This window comes from Emydura macquarii, unplaced genomic scaffold (genome assembly GCF_026122565.2).
Source record: "Emydura macquarii macquarii isolate MOO-44397 ecotype Brisbane River unplaced genomic scaffold, CSIRO-AGI_Emac_v2 contig_3506, whole genome shotgun sequence".
Lineage (NCBI taxonomy): Eukaryota > Metazoa > Chordata > Testudines > Chelidae > Emydura > Emydura macquarii.
The window spans coordinates 3,972,593-3,988,727 of record NW_027133643.1 but is presented as its reverse complement, the minus strand read 5'-3'; the positions used below and the strand labels follow the sequence as shown (position 1 = coordinate 3,988,727).

Below are 16,135 nucleotides of genomic sequence, written 5' to 3'. Positions count from 1 at the left end.
TACATACATTACCTATTCTATTACCATATATGTGATTAGAGTTTCTTCTATTTCTTTATCAGTCAGGATTTTGAAACCTCACTAACGCAATGTTTTACTTACCATAATAGAGTACTACAACTGGTAATATAAACCGGTTAAAGGCTGTGTACAAACTGATGGTGGCAAATTCAGTGCCATCAGATTGATTTTTCCAGTTCGATCGAGCAGCAGTGAAGATACGCTCAATTGATCCGGAAGTCAATTTAATAAAACCACCTCCCCCAAAAAAACAGTGCTGGGTTGATGGGTACGCATTTCCTGTTGGCACAGTGCAGTGGGGATGGCGCGCTAAACAGAAGTTATGAAGTTGACTGCGTAAGCTTGCGTAACTCCCGTCGACTGCTGCCGAATTTCACCAGCAGTGCAGACCAGGCCAAAAGCACACATTATTGCAATTGCTAAAAGGTTTACTCACCGATCTGGAACCAGAAGTTGCTCTCAATTATCAGATATATGGTATTAAATAGCATGCAATGGCCAAGGACAGTAATCTTTTTGTACAAAGTGATGAAAAGCATGTGTTTGGACCCTTAGGTAAAAACAAAACTAAGATCAAGACTGATATTATATGCCATGGGAAAAAATTCAGGATACTGGTAATTAAATAAGCCTGTGATATACATTCTCACTCATTCTGTACAAAATAGGCCGAACATGGAATAGATTAGCTCTGAAAATCCAAGTAATTCCACAGCACCTATTGTCAACTGTGAGCACGCCTCTCCACTGCATACAAATTCAGCGGTAACCAACTAGTAATATCTCTCAAGAAGTTTTCAGTAATAAATCAGATGAAATTACATTTTATTTGTCCAATCCTCAGACGTTCCCACAGCACTCAACAACAAAGCAGAATATAAACCTAAGATAGGTCTTTGTTTTTGGATTGTTAGTAAAATAACAAAAAAAAAACCCGTAACATTTACATTTATGCACATGAAATCCTTAAATATGAGATTCCAGTTTGGAACTTCTCCTCTCTTCCCTTGAATCTGTCAATTCCCATTCATTAATTTTTCAGAGTATCTTATTTTATATTAATTGTCTGTACCAACACTCTTAGCTGTACACTAATCTTTTTCACACTCTTATTCTATCCATGATAATGTTGCCACATCCAAACAAAAATGTCAAATTCACCTCATCTGATTACTGACTGTAACTTGCCCTTTCCTACTGTGTATTTCTTTACATTCCGTCACATATGTAGTGATTTTTTTTGCATGGCCTGGCAACTCCTATTTTAGTTCAGCTATCTTGCCTCAGGCAAATCAACCTCTCTTAAACCATTACCCTCCCCCATCTGTAAAATGAAGAAAAATATGAATTTATTCTAATGGGTTTGGTGAGAGCACAGCGTTTCCACACCTCTATGCAATTACTAAGCATTTAGTTCTTTCAATCATCAAGATGCTTCACTTGATTTAGTTTTGATTATCCTCCTATCTAATTCGATAGAAGGCACAACTATCTCCAGCCTACATTTCTGTTCCACTTTCTTGGTATTGTTTCCACAACATAGCTGTCAGTCTTTAATCTTTTGTGAACAAGTACTAAGCATTATATGACCTCTTTAAAACAGAGAAGTGCTTGCATCTCCTAATGCTGCAAATGTTCCTTGAAATGAGTCATGAAGTTTTGATTCACCTCTTCACCTAATATTCTTGCTTTAATAATTTATCTTTTATTTTTTCAGATTCAAACTGACATGATTTTGGTCTTCTCCATGTTCATTCTGATTTTAATATTCAGTTCTTTGGTGATTATTTCAAAGATGATTGTCATCTCCAAATTCTTCATTTTATATTAATGCCCTTTACCTTCAGGAAACTTGAATGGGAAGAAATTTCAAGGCAGGAAACAAGACTTTGAACAGAGCACTTTGCCTACCTTTACAGTACAATTAAGCCCCTGTAGATACAGATTCAGCCTTAAAACCAGAATTGCCTTGTTTTTTGCGAATTTAAAAATCAGAACCTTACTGTCAGTTGACTTACAATTTTTATAGTTTAAAAGTAAAATAAAATTAAGTCTGATTTCAGAGAAGAGGCATTTTTTGGATAGCATAACATTAACCATATAATCCTTTAAAAGCAACAGGGATCAAAGGTCAGCAGTGATGGTATTTTGTTAAAAAATAATTAAAGGGAAACCCTTTTGCAACACATTGGACAGCAATGAAATCTGTTACATGGATAACAGGTAACTTTGCCCCAATGGAATGGCTTGTGCTGTAGTACAAAATACTATACCTCATGTGCATATGTGTGGAGAAATCATCTTCCATTACATAAAGAGTCTCTAAAATAAAACAATGAAAACCTAAATGGTATTTTATGCTAATTAAAATGAACACTTATAATTACATATGAAAAGTACTTGTGGCAAGAGCCAAATTACTAGTTCTAACAAGAGCTCCTTCAGCACAAACTACATTTACAATTTTTTTTTTTAAATAAAATTTTAGGCCAATTTTCTTCTGTTTATTTTGTTGAAGAGTCATTGAAGCTTGCTAATTTTATGACTTGATGCTTTATTTCAAGACCCAGTATAGAGAAGGAAGCATCTTCTATCTTCCCTGTAGACAGACATTTGAGTTAGGATATGTTGAAAGTAAACATCACAACCTCCAAGTTTTCTTAACGACTAGCTAAGATCAGTGGGATAAAGCTGAACATAGGCAAAATGGAAATAATGAGGGGAGTGATGTCAAGGGCTTGCCTCCTGTTTAACATCCCTCAAGACTGAGGGCATCTGCCCACAGACTGTTACATGAGTTTATAGCCTTGGGATCCATTTAGACACTTCACTGCTACTTGACACCCAAACAGCCACAATAATGAAAAATCAGCCATTTCCATCTGTGGCTGGCCAGAAGATTGCATACCTTAATGGACACAGACTTAGCTACAGTTAAGCACCCACATACAATCTCCAGCTTGATTAGTTCAGTTTATATCTGGGAGTAAAGCCACATCCCTGATATAGTAGCTTCAGCTAGTTTAAAGCACAACAGCCCATCTACAGAGCATCATGAGCACATAATCCAGTGCTTTGAACTCTACCCTAGCATCCCATGAATACAGAGTCCAATTCAAGGTCAACTTTCCCTCCCCAACCATGACCTTTTACAGCTATGTTCACTGCAACAAAACTGTCATCCAGAAGCAGAAAGATTCATGAGCACAGGAGAGTTTTGTTAGGTACCAAAACCATGCAACTCACTCGCACCAGAGAACTAAGATAATACTGGCTTGTGCAATCTAGATTAGCAGGTATGTAGTCTGCCTAAGCAAGGAAAGAAAATGGATGTCATGTAATTCAACAATAATGTCTTGGTCATGGTAACTAATGACAGGGTTCTTAAAGAGCCCCGTGTAGTCTTCTTTCAGAAGGGACCACTGAAATGGGTTGTAAAGGGGAAATCCTCAGGGCTCTAGATGGGACACAGAGCATAAAGAAAACCAAACACCTGGCACCCTTAAAAATTGGGTGCTTTTATACTACACAACCCCCCCCACACACACTTAGCAATTACCTGCACCTCTGCCTGTGTGCACAAAGATTGTTCCAGACGTTTCCTAGGTATATATAAAGGAAAACTAGCTTTTTTTCACAACAGCCTTGGTGGGTTATTTTCAGTTAAAATCAGTTTAATGGATTTCTAGAAGCTCTAGTATTTCAGCAGCAAATCAAAAGAGGTCAACAGTTTTTGGATACAGTTAAAAAAAGAAATAATGTGTCTACATAGCCAATATAGTTTGCTGGTTTCCAAACATCGGTAAGCAATGATGGTTACAATGACCAAATAGCAAGGACTTAAAAGATTCTCTTTTGCGTATGAATCAGTAAGTCTGATTACAAACTTACCAAATCATTTTTACCTCAGATTCTTACTGTTTTTACACTCCCAAATAAATTTTTACCACACTTGCTATTCCAGAAATCAATGCTTTATACAACATGTGGATTTTCAGTAACTAAATGATTGGTAATGAAAAAAATATGCCAGATATCTGTAAAGTCAGTGCAGTTGCAACTTTTAAATGTTCTTCATTCATGCCACTTAACTAGTGGAAGTGCTCTGCAGAGCTGCAAGGTTTTCTAGTCTCCTCCATTTGCTCACTGGGCCAGAAGAAGAATTGGAAGGGCAGTTTGCTTAGCTCATATGCATGTGAAAGAATAAAAGATTTTCATTACACAAGACCAACAATCAGCAGAAGGTTGGAATAGCCATGAGACCATCTAGTACGAACAGGAAAAGGGGAGGGGAGGGTAAGAATCCTAAGGGCTCTCTCAAAGTCTTGCAGGATCTTCCCCACCCCATATGCCTTTCATGTTAGCTATCAAAAGCAACATGACAATGAATGTAATGCTATTTAAAGCAGCAGCTGTATCAACACGTTCCTCAACAGGTGCTATTGGGAGAAGGAAACGACACAAGAGGGAACATTTCCTCTTTTGTATTGTTGTTTTATTTTGTAGTAAGATTCAGGTATTATATAAAATTTAACAGGAAAACTGAACAAGTCTATAAAATAAATTGAGTCCAGATGACAAACCACAAGAGCTCTGCTTTTGCAGCTTATGTTGAAGTCACTAGAATTCAGATGTACTCATAGCCTTGTATTTTACAATTATCTAGTGTATGAACCTACATAGAAAGCTGATGTGTGTCAGAATTAAGCCATAGTTAGGATGATAGATATAAAGAAAAATGGCTTTCCTAAGCCACAGCTGCCCTTGACACAGGTTACAATGATGCCCAACTACGTTGTAATGCAAGTTGCATCAAGCACTTTCAAAGAGCCTCTGAGAAAAGGATTCACATTGAGCATTTTGAAGGGAGGTTCACAAAATACTGCAATGTACCAGTAATACCCCCAAAGTCCTCTGTACACATATGGAAGGTTTGTGGGTTTTAATAAGCTATTATAGCCATGACACCAAACCTAGAGGCAGGTTATAAGTAAGGATATGATTTGGTCACAGATTCTGTAACTTTACGGGACTTGTGGGGCAGGGTTGGAGCTATCATGGGCTGCCGCTAAAGAGCTGATCAGCAGGGCCCCCACCGACAAAAGAGCTCATCGGCCAGCCAGCCCTAGGCCCCGCCCGCCAAAGAGCTGCCAGCCAGCCCACTGCAGCAGTTGGGCTGAAGCAGCTGCATGCCCTGGCAGCTCTGTTTTTCCTCCTCCCCCAGAGTATTTTTAGTAACAGTCAGAGACAGGTCATGGCTTCCATGGATTTTTGTTTATCGCCCGTGACCTGTCCCTGACTGTTACTAAAAATACCCATGACAGAATCTTAACCTTAGTTATACGAAAAGTTAGGCCAAAAAAAAAAATAAAAATAAATAAAATCCACCCCTTTAGATTTAGATCTAAACCCTTTAAATTTAGAGTCAGTGCACAAACTGCCCAGCAGGAGGTTATGGCAATATGATCAGTGACATCTCTCTCTCACATTAAATATCATCCACAAGACATTCCTAATTTCTAGTGCCTTGGAGAAGGACAGAACCTTGTCAGCTCCTAGTAGCTGCACTTATGGCACTGAAACAGCTCAAACAAAGCCCTTCAAGCAACAGTATGTTACTGTGCAAAACTTATGCACTGGACTGTTACTAACTGGACATCCAAGTTCAAGAACTGACTAAACCTAGCTCTTCTGGATGATAGAGAGAACTAATCTCCTCCTAAACTTAGCAAGTAATATTCCTGGGAAATACACCCACATAATCAAGAGGACATACTGCTTAGTCTATGTGGAATAGGTTAAACATCAGCTCTATAATAAGGGACTCCAAATGAAAGCTGACGGAATTGGCTAAGTTTAAAAAAGGGGTAGAGGAAGATGCAAAAGAGAGGAATTTTTAAAAGGAAAAAAAAGCAAGCTCTTCTAGGTTGATTTTTAAAAATATTACCATACCAAACAGGCTATAAACATCCTGTCTTTGGTACCATTTGGAATCAACATTAGGTTGATAGCAAATAGCATGTGAATGTTTTCAACATGGAAGAGAAACATATTTGTAAATACAATAGTTAACAGCAAATTAAACCCAAGTCTTAATGGCATAATGCCTTGAATTAATGAAATGTGGACAAATAAGACTTTCACTTTTCACCACTTTCTGTGCACTATTTGGTGAAAATAAAAAGTAACAATTGTAAAGGTTTGTTTTACTTCTACTTCTGAGGGCAAAGGGAAGATTAAACAGAACTGTTCTCCAATTTGTTCTCCACTATATGTATACCCAAACCACACACACACACGCAAATGCACACACCCTCAAACTGCACTGACATTTCTTATTTTTGACCGAAAAAGTAGATACTGGGAGTAAGTGCAAAACGCAAAATCAACTGACAGAAAATGCTGAACAAACAGCATAATTAAAATACAAAATATTTATATTACTGAACTATTAACAGGTGATGTTCTCTGTTTCTGTAAAACTTTGGAACCACATAGCTGATTTCTTAAATCTAGTCCATGCCAGCTTCCAGAACCATTAATGATTTAATTAGCTTCATTCTTTGATGCTTCATCAAAGTTTTCTACGAGATCTGAAAGAAAAGGAAATATTTAATACAGTAATTTCCCCAATAATGCTGTCTTCATATTTTTAAAAAGAAATCGTATGTCTTTACTTAAGAGACCAAATACTTATTAAAAGTGGGTATCATTTGTATAGATGAAGAACTTGAGCCACAAGAAGATTAAGATCTAAATGTCTAAACTTCCAATGCTCAACACAAGATGCTTAGATCTGATTTTGAGAGGTGTTTTTGCTGACTTCATTTGGACTGGTGAGTGCTCAGCACCTTTTATAATTAGGAGCTAGGTGTCAAGTTGGGTTGAAACTTTAGAATGGACCTACATGACCTTCAAGATCACACAGCACGTCAACTCCAAAGACAGAATTTCAGTCTCTTAACTACCTCTTCAGCGCCTTTGCTAATAGGCTATGCTGATGTATAGAGAAGAAAATTGTTTTTAACACAATATTATCAACCACAAATTAATAGTTTCCAACAACTTACTTAAAAGAACAAGACTATAAACAATGGCACGTGGCTATACATTCACAGTTTAAGATTCTATTTTTTAAGAGAGAATTTTCAGAACCTGGCAGCAGGCAAAGCTTAGTATCTTCTAGTACAGAAATGAGCATGCATTTAAACAGTCTGATCTGAAAAGGTAATCCAAATGATTACTACTTAACATTAATATAGCATTGTACATCCTGAAGCCACTGTACAAATATCAATTAGTTAATCCTCCCAATCTCCCTGTAGTATTTATCTCTATTTTACAGACAGAGAGAGACAGAGTGGTTAAGTGATTTGCCCAAGGCCACACAGTAAGTTAGTGTGAAAGCTGCAATTCAGGAGTTCCTTATCTCAGTTCCATTATACCAAACTGCCTCTCTAAATGAAAGAAAAGAATAGCTACACAAATCTAAATATATATGGTAACTAATAATCTAAAATTGAATGAGCTTGTAATCCTACCTGGGACATCATCATCTTCTTCTTCAATGTCTTCAGATTTTGTTGCTTTGCTATCCAACACTATAAAAAAGTTTTGTACTAAGTATATGTTTTAACACAAGTTAGTCCCATTTATACAATACTTGTCTCTCACAAAACAAGAGCCATAATGTATAGGTTAAAACAGGAAGTGGACATCTTCGGATTTCTTTTGGAGGTTACTATTACAGGGAGAGAACATTCTGAAAAGTACAGCACTCTCATTCAGGGGTCCATAAGAAACCTATAATTCCTCTGTAAGTTCTGTCTGACTAAAACCAGAGCTTTAAGAATACGGGAGCTCTCAACATATAGCATACCTGTCAAATCTACTCAAAAGTGCAAAAAACTACAGAATGGAAGAACAATTCCTTCTCACCAATTTTCGTACCTGTTACAGGAATTCTGTAACATCTTGAGAAGTGTACTTGACCGGTCACAAGGATTTTTATGTATCACAATGGGCTCATGTCTCCATTTGAAATTTAGACAAATTGGATTTTTTTTCTTTAGGACTACCAGTAATAGAGAAAGTTATCTGGTGTTTGTCTTGAATTGAACTCTGGACTCTTCTAAAACATATGGAATACAGAGAAAATTAAAATATATATTTAAATTTTAGTGATTCTTTTTGGGATGACTAAATATGTTGGATCTTTGAACAAGTAGTAGGTATTATCTAGTTCCATTTTACATCCATATATTTTTATGCTTCCTTCAGAGCTTGCTCAAAAACATTTTAAAAATGTATAAACAACAAAAGTTTGAAATTAACAATTAGGTCTCCCTCCATTTGCATGAGTGTAGCAGTAAGGGCTCCTAGTTTCATCAATACACAACATTAAATGCCAAACTATAAACTCCAATACGGGAGTTTATAACACTAAAACAGCATGGTGTACAAAGTTAAACTGACCACTGTGCATGCTCAGCCTTTGGTTTTTAAAGCTTACAACTACAATATTTTAATTAGAGCAGATAAAATAATACACACTATTGAAAAAAATGACTCCCCATTTCCACCTCTCTTTCCTAAGAAAGTGTAAAGATGCATAACAATTGTTATGCAAGTTCAAATCTGACAGGATTCAAAGAGCTAAGATGCATTCCCCCAAGTGGAATGTTAAATTCAAAACTCAGTTCCCACCCCACCGCCACGCACCCACTCCACTATTCCATTATGCTACAGTACAGACTACATCAAGTATTGTACATCTTTCATTAAGACAAAGCCTTTAAACTATTACCAGTGTATCATAGCTCCTAAAATTTTACAAAAAGTGATGACGCTGGGACATTTACATTTTTCCTTTTTTCATTGCACATGTTTATTTAGTTTCATTCTTTAAATGATCTGATAATAAGTTTGAAGTGTATGGTTGCTCTTTCAAGGAAAATTGAAGGAGAGGCGGTGAGGAATGCACCCATTATGGAGTTAGAGTGGAAAACATTTTATATAAGCACGATTACTTCAAAATGAATTCCTTAATAGAAGAAACTGACTCCTATAGCCAGGTGAAGCTTGAATAACTGTTATAGTTTTATGTATTTAAAGCAGTATTTTAGGTAAACATCTCACTACAGTAAGTGTTCAATATTGAAGTGTAGCTTTATCAAACGAAAGTTATGTTTAAAATGATCAACTAGTTTATTCCAAATTTCATAATATGCATTTTCCTCAACTGATTTTTCAGCACCAGCATTTTATCTGTATAGCTACCACTAACCTTTTATTTCTGCCTATAAAAGTTCAAATCTTGCAGAAATTTCTGTCAAGTTAAAAGTTTCAGTTTTTTAGAAATAACATATCAATCTACCTTTTTTACATTTCATTCTATATTCCTGAAAATAGAAGACATGCCTCATCAAGTTATGAAACCAGACACGCAATATTGCAAGGTATTTTAAAACAAAGTACAACTGATAAGAAAGCCTAACTTGTAACTGAAAAGATTTGCCTTTTTTTACCTAGCTGTGCCTAGATAAAATAGAGTCTTTAAACAAACAGAAAAAAGGCCTTTCATTACATTACTACAACACTATTTGATGAGTAGCAAAATTAAATGAACAGCGGAACAATTTATATCATGTTGATATTTATAAGAATGGGAAGTGGTTTTGGAAATTATAGAAATCCAACATCTATCAGCAAGCCAAACAGAAAATATATGGAATACTAACAGTCACAATGTTATAGTTCAGGTGTATCTAAGGTACTTACTCATAAAATAAAGTAATAAAGCATTAAGTCTAATGCATTGATATTTAGTTTCAGATATACTGTGCTAGTCAAGATATTAGGAAAATTAGTATAATTAATATAGAAGAAAACTATACTGCATGAGAAAGCCATATCTCATAAGGATAAGTGAAGTTTACTGTGAAAATAGTTTGGGTGATTTATTTGAATTAGTAAGACACAAAGTATTAGGCCCTATAGAAAATTTTATACTTGATTTAAGTCACACTGGCACTTCGGAAAATTTTACCCCAAACCTTTTACCGAAGGTGATACAACTTTAAAAAAAATCTATAATATGTTCCAAACAGGGTCACCTACCTTGTCTTGGGAACTGTTCGGCTAACTTCCTGAGACTTGTTAAACTATCAGCACCAAGCTGACTTAAGATGCCCGGGAGCATTTCTGTGATCGGTTTAGCCTCTGCATGACCAGTAATTGCAAAAGTGTTAGCGGAAAGGGAAGCTTGGACCTTGGGGTTGTTGAAATGAATAACTGTTCCATCATCTTTTATCATATTCACCTATTTAAATACAGAATAATTAGTACATTTCATCATGCATTTTCACTATATATATTATAATAGTTTTTTCTGTAAAAATGCTGCAAAAACAGTTTATATTAACATTTTTAAGTATTCAAGCCTACATTTTAAGAATTGTAGAGACTTTTCTAAATTCTCTAAGAGTAATAAAAATGAATTAAGATTATAATTAGCCAAACCTGTAATGGAAATGGAATATAGGTTCATACCAGAAGGACATGCACATTGAATGGAAATGCAAAAGATGAGAGCTGAAGTCCCTTTATGAAACTAGTATTTAGATAAACACATGAGCAAGCAATGGGTTACAGTGTTCTACTGAGTTTTCACACAGTTAAATTAATAGTTTTGGTTAAAAAGTGACCTGCCAAAGACAATTTATATAAAACATCATGCTCCAGAGCATAAGCTAATTACCATCTGGAAAGAGATCACAAGGGAGAAAAAAAAAAGTCTCTTACTTCCATGGTAAATGCTTAAAAATTTAGGCCCAAATACTGCAATATGATGCACACAGATGGACCTCTATAGCTGCACAGAGTCCCACTGAAGTAAAAAGAAATCCATGACAGTGCAGGGATCTGCCCAAGCACATCACATTGCTGGATCCTTAGGCCCCAATTCTGCCAACACAGAGCTCTATCCCCACACAAACGCACTGATGTCCTTTTGCATGTTGGGACCTTGACCATAGGTACGATGAAGATTTTTCACTTTCTTCTGAATCATCTAGAATTAGCCACTGCCAGAGCAGGATGCCAGATTAGATGGACCGCTGGTCTGTATCTGCCTTTAAACAGGAGCGGCATATCTGGGTTTTGTTGTGTTTTGTTTTACACTAGATGAAGGTGGAAAGAAAATGTAGGGTTTTTTTTCCCTGAAACTGAGAAAGAATGAGTGGAAAATAAGAGTGTTTTGGAAATGTCTATTTTAAATAATAAAGGAAAGAAAGAGCCTTGATTAACATAGTAAGCAGCATTTATAATGTGTTTTTTTGTTTTATTATAGCCATTCAATTTGTTTTTAACTGAGAAATTATGGGGAGAAAGTAGAGACTAAGATTAAAAACAAATACTAAAGATTTGAGTGCCTAGTGAATGTTCCTACCCAATACAGATTAATTTAAAATAGTTCAGAATTAGACTCTAAAGCTGTTTTTATTCAGCAGTCTTATAAAATTGAGTGATGTCCTTTATGCCTGAAACTTGTTTCAGCTCTCAGTGTGCATAGTGTTCATTCTCTTATTTAAAAAGCCGCTTAAAGAACACATTACTTCTGTGCAGTTCACCACTGTTAACCCATTTCACTGATAAGCGTTGTTACACACCCAGGCCTCAATCCTGCAAACTGTCTTGCACAGATAGAGCCCACTGAAGTCAATTTGGGTCTGGCCAAGTGGAACAATTTTCAGAAGTGAGGGCCTAGTCATTAAAATGGATGCAAGCAGTGTTCAGATAACATCCCTGAAGTTTCCCAAAGCAGTTTGTATCTGAAGAATTTTGCCTGTGCATTAAGATTTTAAGCTCTGAGGAAAAGACTGTGTTTAACTTTGTGTTAAAGTTAAAGGCCTCCACATACACAGTACAAATTTACAATTATTCAAACGTATTACGTTTCTTCAGCCAAATACTGCACTGACATTTAATTTATGGTCACTCCCCTCCACATATCATCCCAGCATTCTCTTAATTTGAACACAGTGGCACAGACTTTCTCAGGTAAACTCTCTCAGGAAGGTAAACGTTAAAATAACTCAGATGTTCCTGTAAAATTGATATTTTTAAAACATTCTAAAAACCACCAAGAGGTTTCACCACTGTCTAGTCAGGCCAGATCCTGCTAACTGGATCATAATTTATATGGGGAGAGCGAGTATTTAGTGTCTTTGCAAATGTTAAAAAAAATACAGCAGCTCCATGTGATTGTTATAAACAATTCTGTGTGTTTCCATGTAATTGAATAGTGGCAAAGTCTTGTATTCTAGAAAGAGGCCCACATTATGTTTCCCTCAAGGAGTTAACCACGTCTTCCTGTATGTTTTGTACAGCATCAGGCACACTGTTTTTGCTCACCAAATAATTTAAAATTAAGAGTCACAAATGTTTAACTGTAATCAAATTCAGACAAATGAATTTTACTAAAAAAAAAAAGTAAGACTTTGTTTTGTGGCCATTCAAAAGGTATATGCAACACAGGCAACCAGCCAGCTTCTGATACCAAAAGCTTAAAGCAATCAGGGTGCAAATTTACACCAGTTATTTAAATCAGGAGTAACTTCACTTAAGTCAATGGAATTATACCACGTGACATGAGAATCAAACTACATTTTTCATAGCACTTCAGCATCTAGCCAGGTGTCAATTTGTTTATTTTTAAAATTAACAGTTTAGACAGGGCAAATAATTTATTATACGACTGTACCTCTTCAATGCCAGCAATATTATTTACTGCCAATTTTTTGAGTGAACTCTGAAGTTTTTTGTCATCAGCTGTCGCTGTCCTGTGCACCACCTTCTTCTTTCTACGAGCTGTACCCTGAAACAATCAGACAAAACAAGAAACATTAATCCGCAACTCTGAAGATCTGACACTGCAGTGACATACACCATAACATCAATCAACTAATTTCAACAAAAAGGAATTGCTGAGTACTGCACTCACATTATCAGAATTGTTTTGATAATTATTGAGTCCGGGCTGACAACCTGGCCCAGTTTTCTGAAGTTCACAGCAAACGATACAGAGCTGAACAATTCTCCCCCAACAGATACATTATTCTACAAATTTAAAATCATACTATCCCACAATTCTCCATCTCTCATTCTCTCTAGGGTATAGGGAAGTCCCATGGCCTGAAGTTCTTTTCGGTTTACACTTTTTAAAATTTTAGTATGGTATTCTTTCTCTTGGCCTTCAAAAGTTTGTTTCTGGGTTTATTTGTTTTTTAAAGCATAAAGTCATTGGATATACTGAACCTTTTGATATTAAATTAAGAGATTCACACTGGCTTATTTACAACTCAAAGTGTTTTATAGCAAGTTCTCAATAAGAGGAAACATTTGCATTTTCCTTCTTTTTTAAACAAATTCTCTTCCTTATTTTCCAAAAGTTATTTTAAGAAAGGCACAAAACCCATTTTGCCAGAAAGAAAATTCATCCAGTATCTTAAATTTAAGCAAATCTTACAAATATGGCAAAAGTGTTTTTCATATTTAATTATGTTTATATACTGCAAGCTTCCACAAACACAAAGAACACCATTCTACATTTAGGAGTTAAATTGGTACATTTAAAAGATGAAGTCACTAAGTAAAATATTTATGTATTGGCAACCAATTGTTTTGGATTTAAAGAAAAATACTTTCCAGGCTCCAAAGTGCTATGATCCTTATCATAACAGCAGTAATATTTCAGACCCCTAAAATATACAGTGAAAATAAAATATGGTAGATCTCTCTATTAACTCAGTGTTTTCTTCTTACCTTTCCTCCTATTCGGACCTGAGCTTGAAGCTTGGCTAACTTTTCTTGATTCATGATGCTGTGTCTGAAGAATAAGTGTATCGACTACATTAGCATGATGTTAAAATTTAAGTTTACTACATAAATCAGATCAATTTTTATGACACTTTATTTTAAAATATTTTAAATGTACATCATAAAGTTTCAAGTACTTAGTAATGCCTTTAAAAATATCACAAGAAAAAAACACATTTGCTAACAAGCACTAAAGTCAATATTATATGTAAGCCATATCATCTAAATTGTATGGCACACACAAGCAAATACATGTTAGCAGAAGGAACAGCATTCTGATACAAACTGACAGAAGCCAGAAAGTTTAAAGTCACAGTTAACATGTCATCCTAACTTTAATATTCATTTACCATCCTATCAGTCTATTTCTTTTTTCCCCATCAACTCTAATAAACTTTCAGTACAGCTGAACAACAAGCAAATCTATTTGCTTTCCAAAACAGCATGCATTTCACAACAGTCATTTCTAAAACTTCTGCACTTTATTAAAGTAAAAGTGGCAAGGTGACAATGGAAAAGGAAGTCTTTCATAAACTGCTTTAAAACATAAGCTTTCATTGCCATTCACATGATTAATCTCAAACAGTTCAGGAATATCTCAGTACATTTTTAAATGAATACATTTTATTAGATTTTCAGGCTATGCAAAATTCATAACAAATACCATTATCTCACAATACCCTTCACAGAATTAAGAGCTATAACATTCAACTCATTCATTATGAAGTTTAAAAAGTGTGGACACTGCATAAAATGGGATGATTATTGTTTTTTCTTAAAACCAAACCCACCACAATCGAATGGAGAAAGCATCCAACACCTTGTGTTAGCTGGTCTGCCCCAGGAAGTCATTAATGTTTCACAGTTTGGTAGACAGATAGGGAGAAACACACACCCCCACCCCCACCCCCAAGACCTTCCATACTGGGCAAAAAGAAAGATGTTAGCCTCAGGTGGTGGGGGGCAGGGTTCTTATGAGGGGAAGGTATCCTGGAGCCTCCAAATCCATTAATAGGAGGAAATCCCTAGAATTGATACCTCTTGAGGAGCCCCCCCCCCACACACAAACAAAATCCAACCCTAGAAAAGAAGATGGGGGGAAATGTTCATTTTCTACAGGCGGGAACTCCCCATCATTTTCAGCAGGAAGGGGGGTGCAGGAGAGATCCCCGCAATATTAACTGGCAGGAAGGGGTGTATCTCCCTGATACAATAGCAGTACAATATCCAGCCCTGGGGAAGTGAGAGGTGATTACAGCCAAGGAGAGCAGCAACCCCTCCCGAGTACCCACACAATCCAGCCCTAAGGCGGGGGGGGAGGGGGGGAATGGGAGATCCAGGCCTTGGAAAGGAGAAGGAGGCGGAGGCCCTCCCACTCGCCACCCACTCTAGCGCCGATGGGGTCTACGCGTTCTCGGGACAAGACCCCTCCCCCACACCCAGCTCTAACGGAAGGAAAGGTCCCGCCCCTGGGGGCGCCGGCACCCCCATGATCAGCCTTGAGGGAGAGGGGGGGAGACTTCGCTGAACAAGCTGAATTCCCTCCAGGCAGTGGGCAGGCCCATGTCCCTCACGGCACCGGCCGAGCAATCACCCTCCCCCCCCGGCCGCGCCGAGCCGCACTGCACAGAAAGGGAGGGGGGCGCGAGTGTCCGGTGCGACGACTGAGAAACGCGACCGGGGGGGGGGGAGGGATAGAAAGTTCTCACCTGAGTCCGACAGACCCTCCGCAGTCAACACACGCGGTGAGAACAAGATGGCGGCCGCCCCAAGCAGGGAAAGAGGGGCACAGAGAAAGGAGGCCGCGGAACGGACCACGGGACCCTTGGCCCCGCCCACTTCCCTCCGATTGGCAGGGGCACCGGGTTATTTGCATGACATGGAAAGTTGAAGATAAATCCCGCCTCTTGCCTTTCGTTTTGCACACCCTATGCGCAGGTGGAAACTACAAGTCCCAGCAGCACGGGCGGGCGCTAGAACTCGGTCGAGGTGCATTCTGGGAGTTGTAGTCTCCTTAGGAGGAGACGGGGGTGGAGGTTGTTGATGGGTTCGGCCAGCTCAGTACGACCTAGGTCACAAACTCTGGCAGGTAGCAGCTTTGGTCACTACAGCGGCAGAACCAGTTTGCATGTGTAAATCTGTAGATGAGCGCCCCTTTCAAATCTAGATGCCTTTTCCCCTAGGCAATGTCTCTAGTCGGAAAGTGGCCAATTTAAACATGCAAAGCTGTAGCTAA

At 37.5% G+C, this 16,135-nt stretch overlaps 1 protein-coding gene across 1 annotated transcript; it reads right to left on the bottom strand.

Annotated features, from left to right (window-relative positions):
- Positions 1 to 3,666: 3,666 nt before the first annotated feature.
- Positions 3,667 to 15,775, bottom strand: BTF3L4 (basic transcription factor 3 like 4). Its single transcript, XM_067535663.1, is given in 9 exon segments — positions 3,667 to 6,614; positions 7,563 to 7,622; positions 10,141 to 10,342; positions 12,785 to 12,898; positions 13,846 to 13,909; positions 15,609 to 15,637; positions 15,640 to 15,680; positions 15,683 to 15,710; positions 15,713 to 15,775. Coding segments are annotated over 9 exon segments (648 nt in total). The 3' UTR covers positions 3,667 to 6,567.
- Between the last annotated feature and the right edge of the window lie 360 nt (positions 15,776 to 16,135).